Source organism: Spermophilus citellus, assembly GCF_964194105.1.
Source record: "Spermophilus citellus genome assembly, chromosome: 17".
NCBI lineage: Eukaryota > Metazoa > Chordata > Mammalia > Rodentia > Sciuridae > Spermophilus > Spermophilus citellus.
The window spans coordinates 72203478-72228098 of NC_138199.1; the positions used below are offsets into that span (position 1 = coordinate 72203478).

The following is a 24621-nucleotide window of genomic DNA, read 5'->3' on the forward strand; positions in this document are numbered from 1 at the left end:
CAGCAGGATCCGGGCCCACCGCACCTGCTGCTGCCTCCACCTAGCACCATGGCCCTCGGGACATCTCGCTGAGCAGCCACACTAGGCGGCTGAGCAGGGGCTGTTCTGGGGGTCTCGGGGCCTCCCGAGTTCTGCAGGGAGCCTGCCTGGATGAAGGCCTTGGAAGTCGATCAGGGCTGTGAAGCTGGTCTCCACGTGCTCCGCAACACCCAGATCCCAACTTCTCCACTGAGTCGCCTTGGTGTCTGTCAAATAGCAAATTTGTGAGTTCTGTGTGGGTTTTCCCCTTGTGATCCACTGATCTATTGTCCATCCTTATGCCAATCCCACACTGTCCTGATTACCCCAGCCTCACAGTAAGGCAACCACTAAAATACACCTTCTCCATATTTGTTCTTCCATTTTCTCCTCTTCTAAAGATCTGGGATATGATTAGATGTTTCTTTACAAAAATGGTTATTTAAAATGGCAAATGACACTAAGCCATAGCATCAAGGAGACGAGGGAAGTGGGGAGCCCAGGGAAACGGGGAGGCCCAGGGAAACGGGGAGGGCAAAGATCCAGGCTCGCACAGCCCCATTCCACTTCAGCCCATGGTCCCTGCAGAGGAGACAGATGCTGCAATATCACACCTTTTCTTTTTTCTGGAGGAGCCAAAAATTTTGCATAAACATTCTCACTTTTTAAACCCCAGCTTCATCAGAAGTAATGGTAATCAGGCACCGGCCACACAAAGTGTGGGCTCTTGGCCCTGCACTCACATGCAAGATTTGTGATAACTTTGTGAAGGTTTGATATTAGAGACACACTATTTTCTCAAGATGAATCTGACAGATTTCCATCTTTTATGCTCTGGAAAGATAATATAAATGGAGCAAATGAATTTTTGTTTCTTTAGAGCCTATCTGGCAAAAGAGCCTCTATTGGGACAAAGTCTTTGATAACTTATATATTTTTTTTCCTATAATTTTTGGTCTTCTTAGGTTTTTTCTCTGCTACCTCCCATCAGTTCTAGTGAATAAACCCAGGAATATTCTACCACTGAGCTACATCATGTCTGCTTTTGGTTTAGTTTTATTTTGTTTTGAGACAGGATTCAGTAAGTTGCTAAGGCTGGCCTTGAATGTGTGATCCTCCAGCTTCAGCCTCCGGAGTCGCTGGGATTACCCGTGTGGGCCACTGCAGCCAGTTTTGTTACGTAGCATTTTAAGGTCCACAACTCAGCTTTTAGAGCACTCATAACCATCACCATGATCTGATTCCTGAGCATTTTTCTCAGCCCTCAAAGAAATCTCATCTTGAGGCTGGGGCTGGGGCTCAGCAGTAGCGCACTTGCCTGGCATGTGTGAGGTAGTGGGTTCGATTCTCAACACCACATATAAACAAATAAAATAAAGGTCTGTCAATAACTAAAAAAAACTTTCTAAAAAATCTCATCTCATTAGCAGTTGTTTCTCTTACCCTATCTCTCAGCCCCCCTGTAGCCACTAATCTACTTCTATTTCTAGGCCAATGGAATCACACAATATATGATTTCTGTCTTATAAATAAAATATAATGTGTCTTCATACATTTTTATACGTTCTGCAATCAAATCAAATTTTTAAAAAAAAAAATTTGGGGGGGGGCCTGGATTGTGGCTCAGTGGTAGAGCACTTGCCTAGCCCTGGGTTCCATCCTCAGCACCACATAAAAATAAATAAATAAAATAAAGATATTGTGTCCAACTACAACTTAAAAATATATATTTTTTAATTTTTTTACTTGCAGTTACACAATACCTTTATTGTATTTTTATGTGGTGCCGAGGATAGAAACCAGGGCCTCGCACGTGCCAGGCAAGCCTCTACCGCTGAGCCACAACCCCAGCCCTCAAATCAAGTTTTTAAAGGACTTCCTCCCCACATCTCAAATTTTGTTTTCTGGAACAATTTTCAGAGGTGCTTCTATTTTCTGGGAATTATTTTCAGGTGCATTATTTCCTTTGACCATTTAGCTTACTGTTGTCTTTCTCTTGCAACGCAGAAGTTTTTTCATGATTAACAAAGAAAGCTCAAAAATTCACCTTTCCTCAAAAAGTTCTGTATCTTTTCCTTGGTGAGTCCCCTCCGGGCCTCGCAGAGAGCAGACTCAGGTGTGCAGCCCCATCTCTGCTCCCGGCAGGCACCCATCTAGTGGGGCAGCTCTGTCTCCCTCTCTGAAATCTGGCTTTGCAAGAGATTCTGATGCAATCTAAAGTTTTCATAAAAAATATATTTGTATCTGGGGCTGGGGTTGTGGCTCAGTGGTAGAGCGCTTGCCTAGCATGCATGAGGCACTGGGTTTGATCCTCAGCACCTTTAAATATAAAATAAAGATATTGTGTTCACTTAAACTAATATATATATATTTGTATCTGCAAGAAGACTAACAACTCAATAATGAGAACAAACAGCCTGGAATTTTTTTTTTTGTTTGTTTGTTTTAATGTAGAAAATTTAAACAGACACTTCAGAAAGGAAGCTTATGGATGGCCCAGGACACATAAATAAAGACATCACGGGGCTGGGGATGTGGCTCAAGCGGTAGCGCGCTCGCCTGGCATGCGTGCGGCCCGGGTTCGATCCTCAGCACCACATACCAACAAAGATGTTGTGTCCGCCGAGAACTAAGAAAAAATAAATAAATATTAAAAATTCTCTCTCTCTCTGTCCCTCTCTGTCCCCCTCTCTCTCACTCTATTTAAAAAAATAAAATAAAAATAAAGACATCACTAGCCATCTACAATGCAAATTAAAACTGCAATAATATACTGCCTGCAACCCACCACATAGCTAAAATTTAAGACTGACAATTCAAGATGGAAAAAGACGCCACGCAGCCAGGATTCCCACACACTACGAAAGTGCACCTGCTGCTCTTTTTGTGAACAAGGGTTTTCAGTTCCTTTGTTTCTAGTAGTGCACGGAGGGCATCACAGACATGCCGGCTGAAAGATGGACACAGAGACGAAGACACTTTCTGATCCCATATGTGAACACATCAGGCAGATTGATCTGTGGTGGTAAAGATCGCAACTGTGCTTCACAGGGGGAAGGACTGGCTGGGCCGGGAACTAAGAACTTCCTGGGTGATGGAAATATCCTGTATCTTGCTAGGAGTGTGAGTTACAAAACTCAGAACTATACTTTTACTCTCTATGCATTTCAGTATCTGTAAATTATACCTCAACTTAAAAGAGTCTCATGGGCTGCATCTAAATTATGCTTGAAGTTGTTTTATGGCACTAAGTGCATATATTATAAAACAAAAATGGTTGAAATTGAATAAGCTAAACATCTATGTCAATTAGATAAAAAATAAGAGTAAGAAGAGAAGAAGCAAATGGAAGGAAATAATAAAGATAAGAACAAAGTTTAATCAAACAGAAAACAAACATATAACTGAGAAGATCAACAAAACCTACATTCAAAAAAAAATAGCAAGAAATTCATGATAGAAACAGGAAAGAGCTATGTAATCAATATCAGGAATGAAAAGGGCAATATCGCTGCACATCCTGCACATATTAAACAGACAATAACAAAAGTAATAATAATTTAGAAAGACAGTAAAAGGATATATAAACTGTTATGTCCAGATATTTGAAATTTTATATTGAATAAACAAATTCCTAAAAAAAATAACTCCTTGCACAAAAGAAGTTCAAAACCTAAACAATCCCCAAGCTATTCCAATAAATCAAACTGATTGTTTTAAACTCTCCCAGAAGAAACTCCAGGCCTGTGCAACTCTACCTACCAAAGATGTAAGGAAGGTATCGTGGCTGACTTGCACGGAAAGTTCTGGGACACAGGAAAAGATGAAGCAACCCTGAATCCATCTAATGAGATTAGCAGGGCTGGGGATGTGGCTCAAGCGGTAGCGCACTCCCCTGGCATGCGTGCAGCCCGGGTTCGATCCTCAGCACCACATACCAACAAAGATGTTGTGTCCGCCGAGAACTAAAAAATAAATATTAAAAATTCTCTCTCTCTCTCTCTCCCCCCTCTCTCACTCTCTCTTTAAAAAAAAAAAAACTAAAATAAAATAAAATTAAAATAAAAAAGGGCTGGGGATGTGGCTCAGTGGTTAAGCACCCCTGGGGTTCAATCCCCAGTACCAAAAAAAAAAATTGATTTGGTGTTTGGTTTTTAACCTGAACTCAGAGGGAGCTTTTTCTTTACTTTCTTCTTCTTTTTTTTCTTTTCCCTTTTTTCTGGTACTGGGGGCAAAACCCAGGGGTGCTCTACCACTGAGCACCCCAGTCTTTTTTTTATATTAAAACAGGCATGCTGGGGCTGGGGTTGTAGCTCAGGGGCAGAGCACTTGCCTGGCATCATGCATGAGGCACTGGGTTCTATCCTCAGCACCACATAAAAATAAACAAGTAAAATAAAGGCACTGTGTCCATCTACAACCTACAAATTAAAAAAAAAAAAAAATGTCTAACAAAGTAGCCCAGGCTGGCTGGCCTCAATTGTGCAATCCTTCTGCCTCAGCCTCCCAAGTAGCTAAAATTATAAGCATGTGCCACTGTGTCCAGTGTCAGCGCATTTTTAAAAATAGTTTAAAATACTTAAGGAGAGCAGCTGGACATGCAGAAGGGACCTGCTGTGGGCTTCCCCGTCTCAGCCTGAACACCTGTCCATCAAATCTGCTGTTTTCCCTTGGGAACTTGAGAGTGGTGACAATACCAAGCTCCATCAACTCTGCATGGTCACCATAGGCCCTGTGACGTTTAGTCTTTGGGTCACCTGCATTCCATAGCAGCATGTTGTGCTTGTGCTTGCTTACAAGGTCACCCAGAGGACAGGCTGGCGGGCCACAGTGGCCCCACTCTCCCCCCAGGCTTTATACCCACGACCATCGTGAGGGGCCAGAGCCCCAGCCTTTCCCCAGCACCTGCTCCCTCTTGTGCCCTCTCGGACCCGTGGGGTCTGGTGCCCCCAGCGCGAGCTGGGAGGGTGGGTCATTCTAGACCCACGCCATCGGAGCAGCCATCTTCTTTTCATGGCGTGAAAAGACGACCATGAAAAGACAACCTTGACTCTTTTCTTCCATAAATTTTGATAAACACTGAGGAATCTGGAGCCTTTAAATGTATCTTAGGGAAAAACTCAGAACTGGTTTATTTGGTGCCGTGGAAACCCTTTTTTGCCTTCAGTACACAATTACTAATCCTCGATTTCAGTTTCTATTTTGACAAACAAGCACTGTATTATTAACTATTGGAATGAAAGCTCTTAACTATTCTTTAAAAAAAAAAAAAAAAACTTTTAAGTCTATCATAGACAGTGACCGAGGCAAAAAGATCACAAGTACCAGGCCAGCCTGGGCAACTTAGCAAGACCTTGTCTCAAAATTTAAAAAAAGTGAAAAGGGTTGGGATGTAGCTCAGTGATAGAGTACCCCTGGGTCCCATCCCCAGTACCAAAACAATAATGACAATAATGATACATTTTAAACCCCAGAACTTCTTTCAGATAATTCTAGTTTATGTATATATACATTTATGTTTAATCAGATCATCTCTAGCACAAGTGTGTGTGTGTGTGTCTGTGTGTGTCCGTGTGTGTGTGTCTCTGTGTGTCTGTGTGTGTCTGTGTGTGTGTGTCTGTGTGTGTCTGTGTGTGTGTGTGTCTGTGTGTGTCTGTGTGTGTGAGTATGTGTATATGTGTGTGTACACCAGAGATGATCTGAAGGGGTAAACAGGTAAGAATTTGGGGATATTTTTAATCAGTAATGTAAAAAGGAGGCCGGTAGAGTAGAGGAAGGGTATAGGGAGGGAGAGGGGAGGGAGGGGGGAGGCCCGGGGAGGGAAAGTGCCTTATGTTCTTGTGCAGATGTCTCAATGAATCCCACTATTCTGTGTGATTATAAGACACCAACATCAAATGTAATTAAAAATAAAATAAAAACCTTGATAGAAAAATAAAATAAGGAAGAGTGGTGAAGGGTTTCCCTGCCAGATGCTAACCCACTATCAGGCTATAATATAGAAATCAGCTCAGAAATCTAGCAAGAATAGATAAACCTATCATTAAAACAGAATAAATAGCCTAAAAACAGAGCTACTCTAGTCTAATAATTTCATAACCCACAAAAGTCTTCAGAGATAAGTGAAGAAGGAAGCAGAGAGCAGCAGCCACCAGCAGCACCAGCCGTGCGGGTCCATCCAGGGCAGGAAAAGAGGCAAACATTAGGGTTAGGGTTAGGGTTAGGATTAGGGTTAGGGTTTAAAGAAAGAAAGCAGAAGTGAAATAGCTAGGTGTGGTGGGCATGCCCCAAATCCTAGAGGCTCAGGAGGCTGAAGCAGGAGGCTGGGCAAGTTCAAGGTCAGCCTCAGCAATTTAGCAAGGCTCTAAGCAACTTAGTGAGACCCTGTTTCCAAACAAAAATAAATAAAAAGGGCTAGACATGGCTCAATGGTAAAGCACTCCTGGTTCAATTCCCAGTACCAAAAAAAAAAAAAAAAAAAAAAGGAAAGAAAGAAAAAGGAAATGAATCTTTATAAAATCTCTGGGGCTGATGAGAGGAAGAACTTCTTAAATTTAAAATTAATAGAAGATATCACACAGAAAAAAGCCAATAAACGCAACTCTTGGACACACCACTATAAAAAAAAAACCCTGAAAAAGAAAAGAACTGGAAGGAAAACTTGAATGAATTCCCCAGAAAGTGATTAATATCCTGGCTCTTTACAAATAATGTGTACAAGGAGAAACAGTGACATCCCCATTTGGAAAACGATGAAGAACGAAAAGAGGCAAATCCCAAAGAGAAACGTCAGGCGGAAGGTAATATTCACAGGGCTCATTCTTAACAACCCAACAAACATAGCATTTAAGCAATGTCATTGTCACATATCAAATCATCCAGGTCTTGGGGGGTCACACTGTTGTTTCAAGATGGAGTCTCCCTGTGTTGCCCACCTGGGCTGAGAGACTCCCTGCCCCCGCCTCCCCCGAACTGCAGGTGTTTGCCAGCTTCGTGGTCCTGGACGGGTCACCTTCCTTCCCCAGCCCTTTTGCCCCAAGAGCTGATGAAATTCTCCCAGGCTGCCCCACCAGCCCTCTCTGAAGCATGTGACCAGGCCACACTGACGTTTCTGTTCCCCAAACACATCCCGGCCAAGCGCATGTCCCTCGTGCTCTGAATTCCTACCCCGGGAGAGCTGGCCCAGCTCGGGAGCACCTGCCCCTTCCCCTGCCCCAGGTTCCGGCCCAGGTGGGACTCCCTGCCCGCCTGGGTCTCACCTTTCCTGCCATCCAGGGCTGCTCTCTGCTCTCCTCTGGGTGCCTGTTACTTCTTAAAACTATCTTTTTCTTTCTCTTCATTCTGTGCACTGGAGGGTCAAATAGACCCTGTGAGAGTCCCGAGCATTAAGGTTCGCCTCGAACCCACCTGGACACTCCCCCAGGACTCTCCCGTTGTTCTCTTGCTCTCCGATTGCTTTCCACCGAGGATCCTTCGCATACCATCAAATTCGCCTTTGTAGAGAGGACAGCTCGGAGTTTTTAATACATTCACAAAACTGGGCAACCACCTACACTCTAGTTTGAAACACTTTTATCACCTCCAAAAGAAACACCCTACCCACTGGTAGCCACTTCCCTGGCCCCCTTTCCAGCCCAGGATCTGATTGCTGTCCCTATGAATCGGCCTATTCCAGACATCTCCTAGGAATGGAGTCAGACCCTCTGACCTTCTGTGTGTGGCTCCTCCCTTCAGGGTCTTGTTCAGGGTCTGTCCACACTGTGGCAGGTGTGGGTCTTCAGACTAGGTAATGGCTGTGAAATGCCCCATCATGTGGGTGACCACATTCTACTCAGCCAGTCACCTGTTTGGGTTGGACATCTGGATTTCCACTTTTCACAGATTACAACTAATATTGTCATGAGTACTTGGGTTTTTTTTTTTTTTCTTTACAGTGCTGGGGACTGAACCCCAGGCCTTGAGCGCACTATTCAAACACTACCACCCGGATACCTCCCAGCCCAACATTTATGGACTTGGTTCAACTTTTCCCACAAACATGCATCTTCAGCTCTCCTGGGCCAACACCTAGGAGTGGAATCCCCTGGTCACGTGGTAATTCTGTTTAACACTTTGAGGAACAGTTGTTCCTCAGATATCCACCGGATATTCCGACAAATGATGTAGATCCTTTCCAATCGATTTTAAGAGTCTTAATCATTCAATTCTATGAAAATAGGAAAAGAAAGACGGGGAGGGCCATTTGCAGCAATCGTTATACTCTCTTATTGGATAAATCCCCCTATTCAAGTGGGCATGGTAGCGCATGCCTATAATCCCAGAGGCTCAGGAGGCTGAGGCAGGAGGATCGAAAGTTCAAAGCCAGACTCAGAAATTTAGCGAGGCCCTAAGCAACTCAGCAAGAACCTGTCCCTAAATAAAATGCAAAAAAAAAAAAAAAAAAAAAAAGGCTACGGATGTAACTCAATGGTTAAGTGCCCCTGGGTTTAATCCCCAGTACAAAAAAAAAATTAAATTGCTCATTCAAATAATATTATTGGTCTAATTGGAACCCACTACTGTTATAGGCACACACAAAAAAATCCCTGCTCTCTGGAAGATTTCATTCTATGGAAGGAGCAGGCAGGAGATGCAGAAAAATCATGGAAGGGAATTGCAGTTTTAGAGTCATCAACAAAGGCCCAATGAGAAGAACGCACAGGGAGGGTGTGGAGGACAGAGCCTGCAGCTGTCTGGGAACATTCTGGGCAGCGGGAACAGAAAGAACAAAACCCTGAAGCAGAGCATCCCAGCTGGTTCAAAGAACATTAAGGGGCCACTGTGACCAGAGGGGGTGGAGCCAGGGAGAGGAGACGACCTGGAGACACAGGGACCTCTGAGAGCACCCGCGGCCTCTGGAAATGCCTGGACTCCAAGTCAGACCGGAGGTCACTGGAGGGTGTGGAAAAAGACACAGATGCTTCCTGCCCCCAGGTTTAGCCCAAGCACCAAAAAAGATGGGCTTTCCAAACAAGAAGACAGGGAAGAAGGGGGCAGAGAGGGATGCGGGGGGCATGGGGTCAGGTCACGTTTGAAATTTCCACATCTGGATGGAGATGCTGAAGAGGCAGGAAGCCTCTGAGTCCTGAGACGGCCGAGGTTCACAAGGCAAGAAAGGTCCCTGTGTTTTAATCACAACTTAGGGATCCCACGACCCTCTGCCTGGCCCAATCCCAGCCCTCCCTTCCTCTCCATCCCACCTCCTCTTGACCCTCAGGCCCTCAGCAACTTCTATTATTTCCTTCTTTTTTTTTTTAAAGAGAGAGGAGAGAGAGAGAGAGAGAGAGAGAGAGAGAGAGAGAGAGAGAGAGAGAGAATTTCAATATCTATTTTTCAGTTTTCGGCGGACACGACATCTCTGTTTGTATGTGGTGCTAAGGATCGAACGCGGGCCGCACGCATGCCAGGGGAGCGCGCTACCGCTTGAGCCACATCCCCAGCCCTATTATTTCCTTCTTACCCAGATGCCTGGAATCTCCTCTCCCTTCTGTCCAGCAAAATGCCCTCTTTCCTTCCTACAAACCCCCTCCACCTCCCCTCTTCACTGAGCCATTCCCTCTCAGAGCACGTTCAGAAGGAAGGCGACAGTCCAGGCCAGCAGCAGCCGTTCTCCAGCCCACCCCCGCCCCGGGAACCAGAGCTCCCATGCTTCTCCCCATCCTGTGCAGGCTCTGGCCCACCTGCTGTCCATTTTCAACAGGAACAGCCCCCAAGGGGCCAGGGATCCCCCCTGGGCTAGGCTCATGATGAAGGGGTCAGTTCGGCCTTGGCAACTGTAGATGCCAACACATTGGGGGCGTGAGAAAATAAAACCCCAGAGGCTCACGCCTTCCTGCTGGGCCCCAGGTCCCTCTGCCAGCTGCTTCCTCTGGCCAGTTAAGCCTTCCCCACATACACAGACCTGGTCCACTCACCTGGGAGCCAGAGGAGGACGGGAAAGAGCCACAGCAGGTGCATTTTCTCTTCCCTCGGGTTCCCCTCGGTGGAGCCTGTCACAAGGACCTGCTACACGCTGGACTCCATCTCCTGCCCTCTGCCTTCTCTCATCTCGCCCGGCACTTCCTCCCTCAGCCACTTCCCACTGGTGAACAGAAGAAAAGAGGAAGGAGGTGAACAGGGTGAAATTTCAGAGCAGTTAGCAATGCAAGAAGTTCTAGTCATCGTGAAAAGCTTTTTTTTTTTTTTTTTTTTTTTTTTTTTTTTTAGTTCTCGGCCGACACAACATCTTTGTTGGTATGTGGTGCTGAGGATCCAACCCGGGCCGCACGCATGCCAGGCAAGCGCGCTACCGCTTGAGCCACATCCCCAGCCCCATCGTGAAAAGCTTTTGAGAAATACCACCACAATCAAGAGTCACGGGGGCAGGGAGGACCCTAAAAAGAGAACCCAGCCTCCTTCTCTACCTGGTAGACATCTGCAGACAGGGAGCCACTGGGTCTGGCCAGCCCTGCTCTACTCCTCCCCCCTCCTCTGGAGAAAAGGTGGGGCAGGGGACCCAGCTCCACAGAGGGGCCTTGGAGAGTCAAGGCTGATGGACAGAAGGCCCTAGACCTGGGATTTCAGGTGTGGCTGGGTTTTTGAGAACCCGAAGGCCCGGAGTTCGTAGACTAGAAGTGGGAATGAGGAGGGGTCCAGACCCAGACTACAAGGAAATGGTGTCAAAGAGTTGGGAGACGGGAGCAAGGATGTTAGCCCAATGAAAAAGACGCTCTGCGTCCTTATGGAAGCCACCAGCTGAGATCTGTGAATCTTGACTCAGCCTGAGTCCTCCAAAATCTCACCAGAGCTCCTGGCCCAAGAACCAGCCATTACTTACACCTGTCACCCCCCACTCCCACCTCCACCTTACAGTAACCATCCGTCAAAGGAAGGAAGGAAGGAAGGAAGGAAGGAAGGAAGGAAGGAAGGAAGGAGTCAGTCAGTCAGTCCAGCTTGGCCTGTCTTGCTCCCTTCACTCGGATCCCACGTCCTCCCCACCTTCCCTCCCCCATCAGCACCCCCCAAGCCCTGGGGGGCTCATGAAAAGGCCAGGCCTTTCCCATATTTCACACCTGGGTATGTGTTATACACACCCTGTGACATCCTGACAGGGACGTCCCCCTCCTGCCCTCAGCAGACAGGCAGTGTAGGTGAGTAATTTGCACTGAAACTCGGCAGCTGATAAGCCTGGTTTTTCAGGATGTGGCCAGAGTCGGCCTCTCACTTTACATATCTCCAGACCATAAGGTCAGGTCAGAAACCCGGGGCAGAGCTCTGCAGGCCTTCGGCCCCCACCGCCCGTCACCACCCAGTACATGGGAGACACCGGCTTCTGCACCAGGGGAGCCACTGGCTTCCGGGGGAATGACCGGGAGTCACACTAGCTGGGAAGGCCCTGGAGACAAGGGGACAGATGCATGAGAGTAATGGAATAACCCTTCCTTTCGTGGGCATGTTCAGCAAGGGGTGAAGAGAACTGTCTGCCAGGAGCCCAGCCTATGGCCAGACCCTCTGATGCTGCTCCCCCGAGACTCAGCCTCCCCAGGGAGGATTCCCCTTTGAATCAAGAAATGAGATTTAACCAAGTGATTGAACCCACTGAGCCACATCCCCAGCCCTTTTTAATATTTTATTTAGAGACAGGGTCTTGCTAAGTTGCTTAGGGCCTCACTAAGTTGCTGAGACTGGCTTTGAACTTGAGATCCTCCCGTCTCAGCCTCCTGAGCCACTGGGATGATAGGTGTATGCCACCTTGCCCAGCCTCACTCATCTTTTATCTCTTCCCGTAGAAATGCATGGGTGATTCCAGAAATCAGAAGGGGGCACCAATGTGTTGTATAAACTTATGTCATTCAATAATCAACAGATTTCCATCACACACGACACTGTCTACTCTGGGGAAAGATGCCCTGTGAAATAAATATCATCAAGAAGGGCCTTTCTTGGGCTGGGGATGTGGCTCAAGCGGTAGTGCGCTCACCTGGCATGCGCGCGGCACTGGGTTCGAACCTCAGGACCACATACAAATAAAATAAAGATGTGTGTCCACCGAAAACTAAACAATAAATATAAAAAAAAAAAAAAAACAAGAAGGGAAAGCTTATGTCTGGCTTTAACACACAGTTCTGTCTGGTGGAGATGCATCCAGGGACACATTCTTCTCGGTCTCATGAATTTGCAGATACACCTGATCTTTTCGGACTCAACTTCACAGGTGGGGGCAGCTTCTGTACCAACAGGGCTGGTTTGGTGGAGTCTCTCTCACTCTGGACCAGAAGTCCATGAGTGAGGGCTGTGTTGCCAGTGGCTAGATCTGCACCTGGCACACAGTAAGTACTCAATAAACACTGGCAGAGAATAAATGAATGGATGCACTCTGTGTATGGCACTGCCATTCTTCCCCTGGCTCTGAGAGCCCACTGAGACACTCTGTAGCACCTAAGAACCAGCCATAAACCGTAACTACTCCAGCACCCATTCCTGAAGCTCCTTGATTCCCCTTGGACCTGCCGTACTTCATCTTCTCTACCCACTTGGGTTCTGTTCTGTATGTTACATAATTATCACACTGAATCCTCACTGCAAATCTAGAGGACAGGTGATGTTATTCCTATTTTTCAGATAAAGAAACTGAGGCTCAGCGAGCAGGTAATTAATCCAAGCAAGTAAGTAGCTATGAAGTAGCAGAGTGAAGATTCGAACCAGGTCTGGCCCATGTAAGTACGGAAAGGAGAGGAAGGTTGGAGAAGAAGAGAGAGACACAGAGAGAGAGAAGCTCTTTGGTCCTATTTGGTGCTAAAAATGAAGAGGGACCCTGATATCAAAGAGTTAGTAAGATAGAGAATCTTCGACCTGGTCAACATCAGAGTGCTCACACCAAGGTTGCCTTTGAAACAAGTTCCCCAAAATGAAAGGATGTTTTATCACAAATGAACAAAACCAATAAGACACAGCACCAACCTCGAACGCTTTCCAAATCTAATGTCCCTTTCTGCCATCTTGGTCTCAGCCCTGGAAGTCAGGCAGAGGTCAAGCTGATTTTCCAGGAAAAATGAGTCTCCAAGAGCAGGTGCTGCGGGCTGAATGTCTGTGTCCCCGACGAAGCTGTCTGTGGAAACCTGGTCCCGGCACCATGTATTAGGAGGTGACTAGGTTGTGAGGGGCCGCCCTAGGGACTGAGGCCCCCAGAGCTGCCTTTCCCCATGTGAGGACATGGCCAGAAGGCACTAAGGAAGTGGCCCTTGTCACACACTGGCTCTGCTCAGGCCTGACCTTCCAAGTCTCCAGAACTCTGAGAAGTAAATTTCTGTGGAATTCTGTTACTGCAGCCTGCAGGGATGAGATGGTGGGCTGATCCTCTGCAGGGTTAGAAGTTGAAAGGGCTCTTGATTTTCAGAAGAGAGCACCTGCCAGCTTCGTCACCTGCTCCTCAGCTTTGTTTTATTTTGTTTTTGGCACCAGGAAGTGAACTCGGGGGCACTCGACCACTGAGCCACATCCCAGCCCTATTTTGTATTTCATTTAGAGACAGGGTCTCACGGAGTTGCTTAGCGTCTCACTATGTTGCTGAGGCTGGCTTCGAACTCGAAATCTCCCACCTCAGCCTTGGAGCCGCTAGGATTACAGGTGTGCACCACCGCGCCTGGCAGGGAGTTTGATCTTTTTTTTTTGGTTGTTCGTGGACCTGTATTATTTATTTATTTATATGCAGTGCTGAGAATGGACCCAGGGCCTCACACACGCTAGGCAAGCGCTTGGCCACTGAGCCCCAGCCCCAGCCCTGATGGTTTTTAAAGCACAAATTAATGGGCTCAATTTATTTGGAGAAATAAAACAACCATTTGTTCAAGGAGAGTCAGGCTATGGATGGCCTTGCCCCCTCCCTCACCCACAACGCACCTCCACAGACTATTTTCCAGTCACAAAAGTGACACGTTCATGGTGGACCGACAGAATCCAGATGAGCCTAAAGTGCTTGGGGACCGCTGCCGGCCCAACCTCAGAAGCGGCTTCTGTCAACTGTGGGTGTGTCCCCATGACCAGGCTCCCATGCTCCTGTGGAAAAGCCGTCTGTTTAGTCCAGGTTCAATAAGGGTCAGCCATGTATGAATTTACCTCCCCAGGAGAATTATGACTTTTCCTAGGGCTTCAGGAAAAACATAGAAAGGAAACGTGGCAGGGGGAGGTATTAATACTTTAGGAGGCTACCCACGTGCGGGAAATCTCAGCACCTTCTGTTCAGTCTAAAACTACTCTAAAAACTAAAGTTGTGGGGCTGGGGATGTGGCTCAAGCGGTAGCGCGCTCGCCTGGCATGCGTGCGGCCCAGGTTCGATCCTCAGCACCACATACCAACAAAGATGTTGTGTCCGCCGAGAACTAAGAAATAAATATTAAAAATTCTCTCTCTCTCTCTCCTCTCTCACTCTCTCTAAAAAAAAAAAAAAAAAACTAAAGTTGTTTGTTTTGGTAGTGGGAATTGAACCCATGGGCACTCTACCACTGAGCTATATTCCCAGCCATTTTTTATTTTATTTTGAAACAGAGTCTAAGTTGCTGAGGCTGGCCTCAAACTTGCTATCCTCCTACCTCAGCCTCCATGGTAGCTGGGACTCTAGGCATGCACTGCTGTACCCAGAATAGTCTATTTTTTTAAAGGAAAAAACACATGATTGATAATGTCGACTCTAAAATACTTTCTTTTCTATTTAACACTTTCCCAGTAAATACTTTAAAAAAAGATAATGCAAGAAAATGGTTGTAAAAAATAAATGAAAATAAGACAAAATGAAGAATAAAACCTTTTCTCCATTCCCACCTATCACCCCCAGAGCTTCCAAGTGAACCCTGTTGGGCACTAAAGTCTCCCTCAAACAAGTCTGCATAGACTTCAGAATATTCCTGCCAGGTTTCATTCCCTGAATGACAGTTTCTCCCAAATAGTACACTGTGTGGCTTGGTGGTTAAGTGCCCCATTCTTATTGCCATTTTTCCTGCACCACATGGTATATATTCTAGAATTTCTTCCTCTCTTCCCCACCTGCTGAATGATTTTTCTCAGGAATGCTACAGTGAGCATGGGTGCCGCACCCATCCTCGTGAGTTCTTTTGCAAGGAAAACCAAAAGAATTTGCATTGGCAACTTTGATACCATCAGTTTCTCTCCCAAAGGTTCATATGCTTGCTGGCGTGTGAGTGAGGGCCCGCTCCTCAAACCGAAGCCAATCCTGCCCATTCTCAACGTTTCATCAAACTGCTGTATTATCACATTGTATCAGTTAAGGTTCTCCAGAGAAGCAGCATTGACAGGACGTATTGACATATACTGATCAATATCAGAGAGAGAGAGAGAGAGAGAGAGAGAGAGAGAGATGTTCCAATGAACAAATCATAGAGTCTGGCAAGTCCAAAATCTACAGAGATGACCAGAAGTCCGGAAACTCTCAGGAAGGAGCTGATGGTGCAGACTTGGGATAGCATTTCTTCTTCCCCTGAGAGACTTCAGGAGTCCTTCAATTGATCAGGCGAGGCCCACCTAGATTATTGAAGACTTAAAGTCAACAGTCTGTAGATGCTAACCACATGGATGAAATGCCTTCATAGCACCTAGAGCCGTGTTGGGTGGACTGACTGGGACGGCAGCCCAGCCAAGTGGGCCCACGAGACTACCCAGGAACACATGCCCAGGAAACACACCTGTTCACATTCTTTGTTAATTTATTTCTTGAGCTTTTCTCCTGAGCTCTTCCTGCGGGGAGGATGTTCAATCTGGTCTGTCATATGGTCCGGCAAATATTTTTCCCACTTCCCTTGTCTTTGACTTTGTTTTCTGTTACTGTCTGGCCATCAGAACATTTTTTATTTCTATGATCTTTTTCCTGGGTGGCATCTGAATGTCCCGCCTGGTTAAGGTCACTCAGAGCCAACTGCAGGAGGAAACACCCGTTCACCAAGGTGTTCTAAACACCGCCCTGAAAGATGGAGGGCAGAGGGTCCGCACCCTTGGCCTTAGCCCACGGCTAGGTCTCCGCTGTCGTGTGATTTACCGTGAGGCCTCTGATTCAACCGAGGTCACAGCTTCGCATCTGCTGCAGAGTGGCAAGTGCCCATCTTGTTACTCGGGGCCCCTTCCATAGGAGTCTACCTCTCGCTTGGTGTCACATGCCGTGGGTCAAAAGAACTCAGGCATTCTTTGTCACACAAGCACCACAGACCCCAAGTGGTTTCCTATGTTGTCCTCACCGCCAGGAAACCTAGAGTCAAATGCAATTCTCAAATGCAGTCATGAGCAGCCACAGCACCCTGGGTGGGAGATGTGCCCCCCAGACACCCCCCGCCACTCACCCACACACCCCCTTTGTCTTTGAGCACATTTTTTTCTGCCCTCTAATACACTGTGGGTTTTGTCTTAAATGACCTCTAGTCCCCTTTGGAAGTGGAGGAGACACAAATGCAGACATGACAAAATGACTTCAGAAGAGCTAACATGACACTGGTCCGGATCACGGCAAAGATGACACAGAGGCTTCGGTCAGAAACGTGACTAATTGACTTCTAGTTAATTAATGCTTTGTAAATGCTCTTGGAAGGGGGAAAGCACAGTTGAAAAATCTGGAAAGGGGACAGATGGAAGGGAGGTCCTGGATTTAGGGAGAAATAATTCAGAGATGCTTGCGGATTGACCAGCTCTGAGCTTTCCGTCCGTGGTGGCCCAAATTAAAAACTCTGGGAGCTGCTGCCACACCTTCCTGATGCTGCTTAACAGACCCATATGAGAGCATCACCCTGCCCCTGCCCCTGCCCCAAGCCAGGAGTCAGCTGAGCTGGAGTGCGGAGCCCTGGGCGCCTCCCTGGGCCTCAGCAGCCAGCAAAGAGTCTGCTTGTAGGATGGCAGATGAAAGGGTGGGAACTTCTCACCCTGCCAAGGAAAGGATAAAGGGGAAAGTGAGAATCTGCTATGTCCTCTAGGAAGCCAACGCAGCGGGCACATGTGGGCTTATTCCTCACCTTCTAGAATATTCTCTCTAGGAAACACTTCTTAAAGCTGGAGGAAGTTAGATTTGAGATGGAAATTAATCAAGCTACTGTTCACTGTTCATAGCAAACAAATGATGTCTTTCACCCAGGAGGAAATGAAAGCTGGACAGAATGTGGTTTGGGGGGTGGGGGCAGAGGAACCATAGTGAGGGGACTGCGAAAGTCCACATTGTGTTCGGCCAGCCTCGATGCCCAATCCCTACCTGCAAGGTCAGAGTCCTGCAGTGGCTGGGGACGTGGACCTTGCTCACAAGGCTGACAGTCTTTTTGCCTCTAGGTATTTGCAAGTCCAGCTAAAGTTTGCATCTGCCCCACCTTTCCAATGACTCCAGTGTCTGCCTTTGGAAAGCCACCACCGCCCACCTGGAAACCAAGGCGTTTCCCTACCCCACAGCTCATCCCTTCACGGAGAGCCTGGTGGTGCAGCCTCTGGGTGACATGGATTTCTTTTCTGTTGCTTATGATCCTTCTTTCAAATATTTCACCCGAGTTCCCATACGAATTCTCACCGCTACTTCTTCCCAAAAGAGAGTGGCCTTTCTCCTCTTCCTCTAAATCTGCTTCCTCTAAATGTGCTCCTCTCCAAGGCCTTGTTGCAGGGCCCACTGAGAACTCCTCCCAAGGCACACACCAGACATCTCAATTTTGCTTTATTTCACAGACTGATTTGTTTTTGCTTTTCCTGGGGTAGCACACGCGGCAGATCCATGGGCATTGTGTTAGCTCTGGTCTTCCCAGGAGCGGATGCCAAAAGGGAATGAAAGTGCAAGGATTTTTATCAGGGGAACCACCTAGGGAAATGGGGAAGGAACCAGGGAGCCTGGAGCCCCGGGGAGCCTTCAGGCTACCATGCAGGCTGGATACCAGGGGAGGGGTCCCCGAGCTGAAGCTGAGGAGTCCCTGTCTCCAGGAACAGGCCTGCCACAGCTCCTGGCCTGGGAAAGGCCCATGAGAAGTGTGGCCTCAGGGTACATGGCAGTGTTAGGCCTCAGCATAGCAGCAGAGACCCAGAGTCACATATGGCCCCATGTTGGACGTCATGAGCACGTTCTCATGGTCACCTAGGCCGTTCCTGAATGTGGGCTGGGATGTGATTTCTTCTAGTCTTTGTGCATTTTTCAGTGACTTCAATGGAAAATTAAGTGTGTGTGTGTGTGTGTGTGTGTGTGTGTCTGTCTACAAGGAACCAGCTCCTGCCGGCCATACCCCCATCGCAGCCCTCAGCCCCCTCTGTTGCTCCCTTTCAGACCATCCTGGTGGGCGACAGCGGTGTGGGGAAGACATCTCTGCTGGTCCAGTTTGACCAGGGCAAGTTCATCCCGGGCTCCTTCTCGGCCACCGTGGGCATCGGATTCACAGTAAGCACTCGTGGGCGCTGCGGGGTCTGGGCGTGGGCTGTGGGTCCCTATGTGTCAATCAGGGTGCCAGACAGAAACAGGTGGGCACTCGTGTGGGGCTGTTCAAGGAGGCTGAACCAAAAGACTGTTTCCCAAGGTGCAGGCAAGTGGTGGTGACCAAGAGGGAGGGGCAGTGTCCCCGGGTGGTGTGGGGGTGGGAGTGCATTCCACCATGAGTCTACGGGGCACCAGAAGACAAGGAGGGCTGCTGGGCAGGCCACCTGGCAGGAGCCGTGTGACCTTCACTGGAGGGACTCATGGGCCTGTGGGACCTCCCCAGGATGTAGACAGGGAGACAACTCTCCCTGCCCCCGGTTCTCTTCCGCTCCTGCACCTCCTTCTGGGGCTTCCCCTTGGCTCATCAGAACCAGGAGCAGAAAGCAAAGGCTATCTTGGGGTAGCTTGCCCAGGTTAGCCCCCAGCCATGATGGAGCTGGAAAGGCAAAGGAAGGGCAAAACCAGAGCACAGTGGAGACGCCCAGGGGTCTCCGGTTCAGCCCTCTGCCTCTCCTGGGCACAGCGCGGTGGGCAGCTCCGGCTGGGGGTCCTCTCAAGTCCCTGCACAGGCACCTTCGTCCTCTCCTCCTGGCATTAGCACACCCACAGCTGCTCTCGAGTTCCCTTAAGGTCCTGGGAGGACCGGGCCCAGGGCTCCCTCCCGCTCACACTGTTGGCTCCCAGAATCCTAGCGCTCCCGACACAGGAAGAGCAGATGTCGTCTCCTGGACAACATGCAAGTCTGCCAGCCCCTGGACAAATCAGGCCCCCTGTGAGGCCACACACAGGGCTGGGACGCAGCCCTCCATGCTGGTGGGAAGAGAGAAGGAGAACCAGAAATTGGGCTTGTCCATTGGTCTCATAGATCCAGTCTGCACATGGCTTCAGGTGGCCATCCAGGAGCGGGGGATAAGGGAGAGCTGGCCTGGAGTACCCAGTGTCCCTGAGACTGGGACCAGGGCAGGCTGGGTCGAGCAGGGCTGAGTCCCAGGAGGCCAAGGCTGCCCGGGCAATCCCTGAGGCTGTGGATCCAGGAAGAGAGGCCGATGCCCTGATGCTCCACGCTGTCCACCCAGCCACACTCAGTCCACCCTGGCGGTCACACCCACACCTCGCCCTTCCTTCTGCCTGTCTGGGAGGGTAAGGTGTGAGTTGACGCAGGTGTGGCCCGCAAACCCTGACTCGCACTCAGACCACAGGGGTGAGACCTCTGAGTTTTGCCATTAGCTTGACGAGAAGAGTGAGGCAGAAGGAAATTGCATGTGGTCAGACTGAGGGATCCACACGGCCTGAGCCGGGCAGAGGGCTCCCCCGCTCTCCTGGGTGCCTTCCGCACCCTTGGCATCCACCTGGCACCGTTGAGCAACCCAACGGGTGACCTGGACACTGAGAGACACCTACACCAAGGGCATGACCTGGAGCCACAAACGGGGACACAGCTGGGACCTGAGCCCAGGGGAACTCCCAAAGGTGACGTCATGGAAGGCAACAGCCTGTGACAGGAACCACACAGAGGACGCTTGAAGGGACCTAGCCACAGCCCCCAGTTGACACAAAGAGAGCTCCAGCTCTGAGTGCCGCAACGTCTCAGAGGCTCTCTTCCCGCCCCTCTGTCCAGCACCTGGCGTCCTCCATTCCTTCCCCGTCCATCCCTGTGCTTAGAACAGCTGAATATTGACACAGAGCTGGTCTCACCCATCCTGCTGGGGAAGAGGCTGGGAGAGTTTGGGGTCTCCTTAAAATATCAGTCACCTGGGGTCCCTGGAGAGCCAGGCTACAAGGACCTTGTTTACCAATCGGTCATTCACACAGAGATTTTAAATACCACACAGAGTTGGCAAATCCGAGTGCCCAGGGCCTGGGCCTGGCTGTACCCAGAACGCCAGTGTGAAGACATCTGAGGCAGAAGGGGCCACCTAGGTCCTAGTAGCCAAGCAAAGGGGACTGAGTGCAGCCCGGGCAACAGGGGAGGGACAGGGGACAAATAAAGGAGTGGGGTGGCCAACTGGGACATGCCCTCATCCCAGAAACTAACAGGCCCACTGCCTTCCGGAGGCGGGGCCTGTGCACATCCTGTGTAGGCAACTCTCGAATCCGGGTCCTCCCTGAGTCCTGCAGCACCAACTCCACCAAGCTCACTGCAGAGTTGTGCTGGTGAGTTTGCTCCCAGGGGCTGATGTCAATGGAGTTCACCCGTGAGCCATACAGCCGTCCCTGTCCCACCCCAGGTCAGTTCTCCCTCATAACTTACCTCAGTTTCTCCAGACTCTCCAGTCCTGCTGCAAGATGCATCTTCCCAAAGCCCTGCTCTGCTCCTCTCCCACCTGAAACTTCAGTGGTTCACTGCTGCCTTCCAAAACACGCCACACCCTTCACCTGCTGGTGCAGCTGTCACAGAGTCTAGGCCAGTGGTTTCCAAACCCTTGTTCAGTGTACTTAAAGGCAGGCTCCAAGCAGAGCCACCCACAGACATCTGATTCGGCAAGACCAGATGGGGACCCAGAGTCAGCATCCTGATGTGCACCTGGGGGCTCTGGTCAGGTGGTCCCGGTGCCACCATTTGCAGAACCTGAGTTCAGGCCTTGTCCCTCCAGTCTCTGGTCTAGTGTCCCCTGTACATCCCAAACCTGCTGGGCCACACTGCTCCCTAGCGCTGGTGTTTCTTCCGTCTACCTGGATGTCACGAAGTCTCTCCAGATGGCCTTGGCTGATCACAGAGGCCACCTGTGAATGAGCAGGAGGGGTTCCTGTGCCTCTCGGCACCTCCTCTCCCAGGAGGGCTATGTGACAGGGGCAGGTGTGACCCATGGCGCAGGAGGGCAGGGATGATGTATATGCATTTCAGATCTAGGGGTGATGACAAGAGTTGGGGGCAACTTGTGGGGTATTCTGTTTGGAAGTGATACACGCATGTCATGTCCTGATGACAGAAGGTGGGTTTGAAGGGCGTGTCTGTGTAGAGATGGGATGTGTGCGTTGATGGCAGGGTGTGAACAGAGACAGGGTGTGTGCATGTCTGGGGTGAAGAGAGATACATGTGTGGGGAGAAGTGAAGCATGTGGGAGGGACACGTGCATTGTGTAAGACACAGGATAAAGAGGGCCTTGTGTGTGTCCTACCATATGAGGGGTGTGTCATAGCACAAACCATGGGTTTACAGATGGATACAAAACGCATGTGCTCTGTGTGGTATGATATGGAGAGTGTGTGTTTGTGGGAAGCATATGAGTTTGTAGTATTTGTGGGGTGTTGTTGTGAGGGGTGTATGTTGGGGAGACACTGGCTGCCAGGGGCATACACAGCATCAGAGTGGGTGCAAGGAGGCCTGGGTGTTGTATTCTACATCAACCCTCTCCTGAAGACCACATCTAAAGAGCTCCCACCCTGTGGTGAGTCCCTCTTCTATGCAGCTCACTCGGAACCTCCCTGACCCCCTCCCGCTTCTGACTCACTCAAGGCTGCCCTTGAATACACTCAGGACATTACAGCACCCCAAGGGACAGTGTGCAGCCCACTCCTCATATATACTGCCCCCATGCTGCAGACCCAGTGAGCCAGACAGGCATCTCCCAAAGGAGAGCCCACATACGTCTCCCGTGTTCCTGACTTCTCGGCTCGGTGTGATTAGTGGACCTGAACTGGCACAGTGATGCAGCACAGTGACTTTATCTCTCTGCTATTTCTGGATATCACACCAAGGTCCAACCTTTTCCATTCCCACTCACCACAGGATAAAGAGGGCCTTGGTGGAGCCATCAATGCAAAACACAGCTGGAGGCTGAAGTCCAACATCAAGGTGTCAGCAGGGCCACATGCCCTCTGAAGCCTCCAGGGAAAACTTCTTGCCTCTCCTCAGCTCCTGGTGGCTCCAGCAACCCTTGGCATTCCTTGGCCTAGACTGCTGGGAGCCGTCAGGGAGAGTCCAGGCTCTGCCTCTGTCTTCACATGGCTGTCTTCTCCCGTGTCTCTTCTCTCCTGATGACACCTGTCACATTACATTAGGGACCAACCTGCTCCAGCATGTCTGCATCTTAACTAACAGCATCGGCAGTGACCCTGTTTCCAAATAAGGTCACATTTGGGGGTACTGGTATTTAGGACTTCAATATAAACCACTTCCCCTCTCTCACTCCCCCTTCACCCTGAGCCCTGCAGGACTCCTGTGTGTGCTCTCTGGAGTCCTGGAGCCCATGGCATTGAACAGACTGGAACCTCTGGCACCCGAGTAACAACAGCAGCACACAACTGTAAGGGGCTGGGCAGCTTCTACTCTTCATGGACTGTGCCCTACTTGAGTGCCACCCTATGCAATGAGGAGTTGCATCCCAGCCACCTCCATAAGAAGTGGCCAAGCTTCTTGCTCTATATAAGATCACCTCTGTCCCCACTCAGGGCTCTTCTCAGCTGCCATAAAATAACTCAGATGTCAAAAACCACAGGCTGGCCAGGTGCAGTGGCACACACCTGTAATCCCAGCGGCTCAGGAGGCTAAGACAGGAGAATCGTGAGTTCAAAGCCAACCTCAGCAACAGCAAGGTGCTAAGCAACTCAGTGAGATCCTGTCTCTAAATAAAACACAAAATAAGGCTGGGGGTGTGCCTCACTGGCCCAGCGCCCCTGAGTTCAATCCCCAGTACCAAAAAACAAACAAAAAACCTACAGGCTGGTGTAGACATAATAAGTGCCTACGAGGCCTACAGACACCCATAAGCCAGGCCAGCCCCTTACCCCAGATACCCCTTAAGTTAAGTTAGAAAGTGTAGGAGCCCCCTCCCTCCCATTGCAGTGCGCACACACCCTGTTCCCTGATATAGAATGTTGGGATAAAGGAAAGAGAAAGGTTGTCCCAGGCCACAAGCCCCTGAACTTGCTCTGGGCAACCCCAGACCACTGCTCCCCTATCACCAGGAACTAAAGTGCAGGGTTCCTAGGATGCACTAGAAACTGCTCAAAATGATCAACATCCTCACGAATTCATTTGGTTACTCGTTGCCAGGGTACACGCCTCCACATGAACAAGGCCAGCGCTGCCCTCAGGATCCCCAGTTGGGAGGGTGCGCTGCCAAGCCCACCTGCGAAGGTCTAAACCATGGTGGGACACTCGGGGTGCAGCCCAACAAAGCAGGAGGAAATGAGAGGTGATCGTACTAACTGATGGAACTTCTAGCACTAGCCAGGGCGAGGGAAACCGTATTGAGGTTGGCATGCATTAGCAAAAGCGAAACTGCCTCGGCGCTCTCGGAACGCACGCCTCCTCAAGTCCAACGCAGCACCGCTCCGCCCAGGGGCATCCCCAGCCTCCACGCCGCCGCCACCTGTGGCCCGCCAGGTGGCAGGAGCTCTGGCGCCGCCTGCCGGCCGCACTGCCCACAACCGTGAGAACCCCGGCGCGGGTCCGCGAGCCAGATCTGATCTTCTAAGGCAGGCGGAGTCTCCCTGGCCCGCTCCTCGAGGGGAACCTATCCCGAGGCTGGCGATCTGGGGAGACTGGTCCAGCAGCTGGACTTGGCCACTGAGCTAAGAGCACAAAACCAGGCTAATGTTGCTCAGGGGGCCTGCCTCCCCCACCCCCGGTGCAGACCCCGTAGTCCTGCTCGCCCTCGCCAGACAGCCAGCACCGAACTGGCCCCATATAGCGGATGGCGGGGCGGAGGGAGGAGCCTGGCAGGGTCCAGGCTGCGCGGAGGAGGCGAGGAAGGAGTGGGTGGAGCACGGGGCGGGGCGGCTCCGCGTTCACCCTGGCCGGCCAGCCTGCCCCAGCTCACCTCCTGTCAGGGGACATGACGGGCACGCCTGGCGCCACCGCCTCCAGGGATGACGAGGCCGCCGAGCGCTCCCCGCCCTGCAGTCCGAGCTACGATCTCACGGGCAAGGTGAATCCAACCCAGGCAGCTGGGTCTCCCAAGAGGAGGGAGGGAGCGTCAGGACATAGCCCCTGGGGCCGTCTCAGCCTCTAGGCATCTGGGCGGGTGGATGGGTACTGGCAAGGGAGAGAGAACTGAACAACTCCCCCCACCCTACGGATTCCAACACAATTTTCTTCTGCCACACTATGACCAGTTCGAGCCCTCCACTCACATTGGTAAGGGCTACCTGCACCTTATTTCTAGGAAGTGCCAGGAAACGGGGACCTCTGCAGACCCTGGCTAGCAGCT

General features: G+C 50.0%; 2 protein-coding genes across 4 annotated transcripts in view; one reads left to right on the forward strand and one right to left on the reverse strand.

Moving 5' to 3' along the window:
• Window positions 1–10094, reverse strand: part of LOC308635595 (polymeric immunoglobulin receptor-like) — a 191313-nt gene extending 181219 nt beyond the window's left edge. Inside the window, exon 1 of the mRNA XM_081270056.1 lies at window positions 9972–10094. Within this exon, the coding sequence (XP_081126182.1) occupies window positions 9972–10014 (43 nt within the window). The 5' untranslated portion in view covers window positions 10015–10094. The remainder of the gene's footprint in view (window positions 1–9971) is intronic.
• RAB37 (RAB37, member RAS oncogene family) overlaps window positions 1–24621 on the forward strand; it is a gene marked incomplete at its 5' end in the record, with an annotated part of 57315 nt that overhangs the window by 25299 nt on the left and 7395 nt on the right. The window contains one exon of one of the 3 annotated variants that reach the window (XM_081270065.1): window positions 18320–18430. In XM_081270065.1, the coding sequence (XP_081126191.1) occupies window positions 18320–18430 (111 nt within the window). Of the gene's footprint in view, window positions 1–18319; window positions 18431–24227; window positions 24340–24621 lie in introns of those variants that run through there. The other 2 variants (XM_081270064.1, XM_081270066.1) reach the window with 2 other exon arrangements.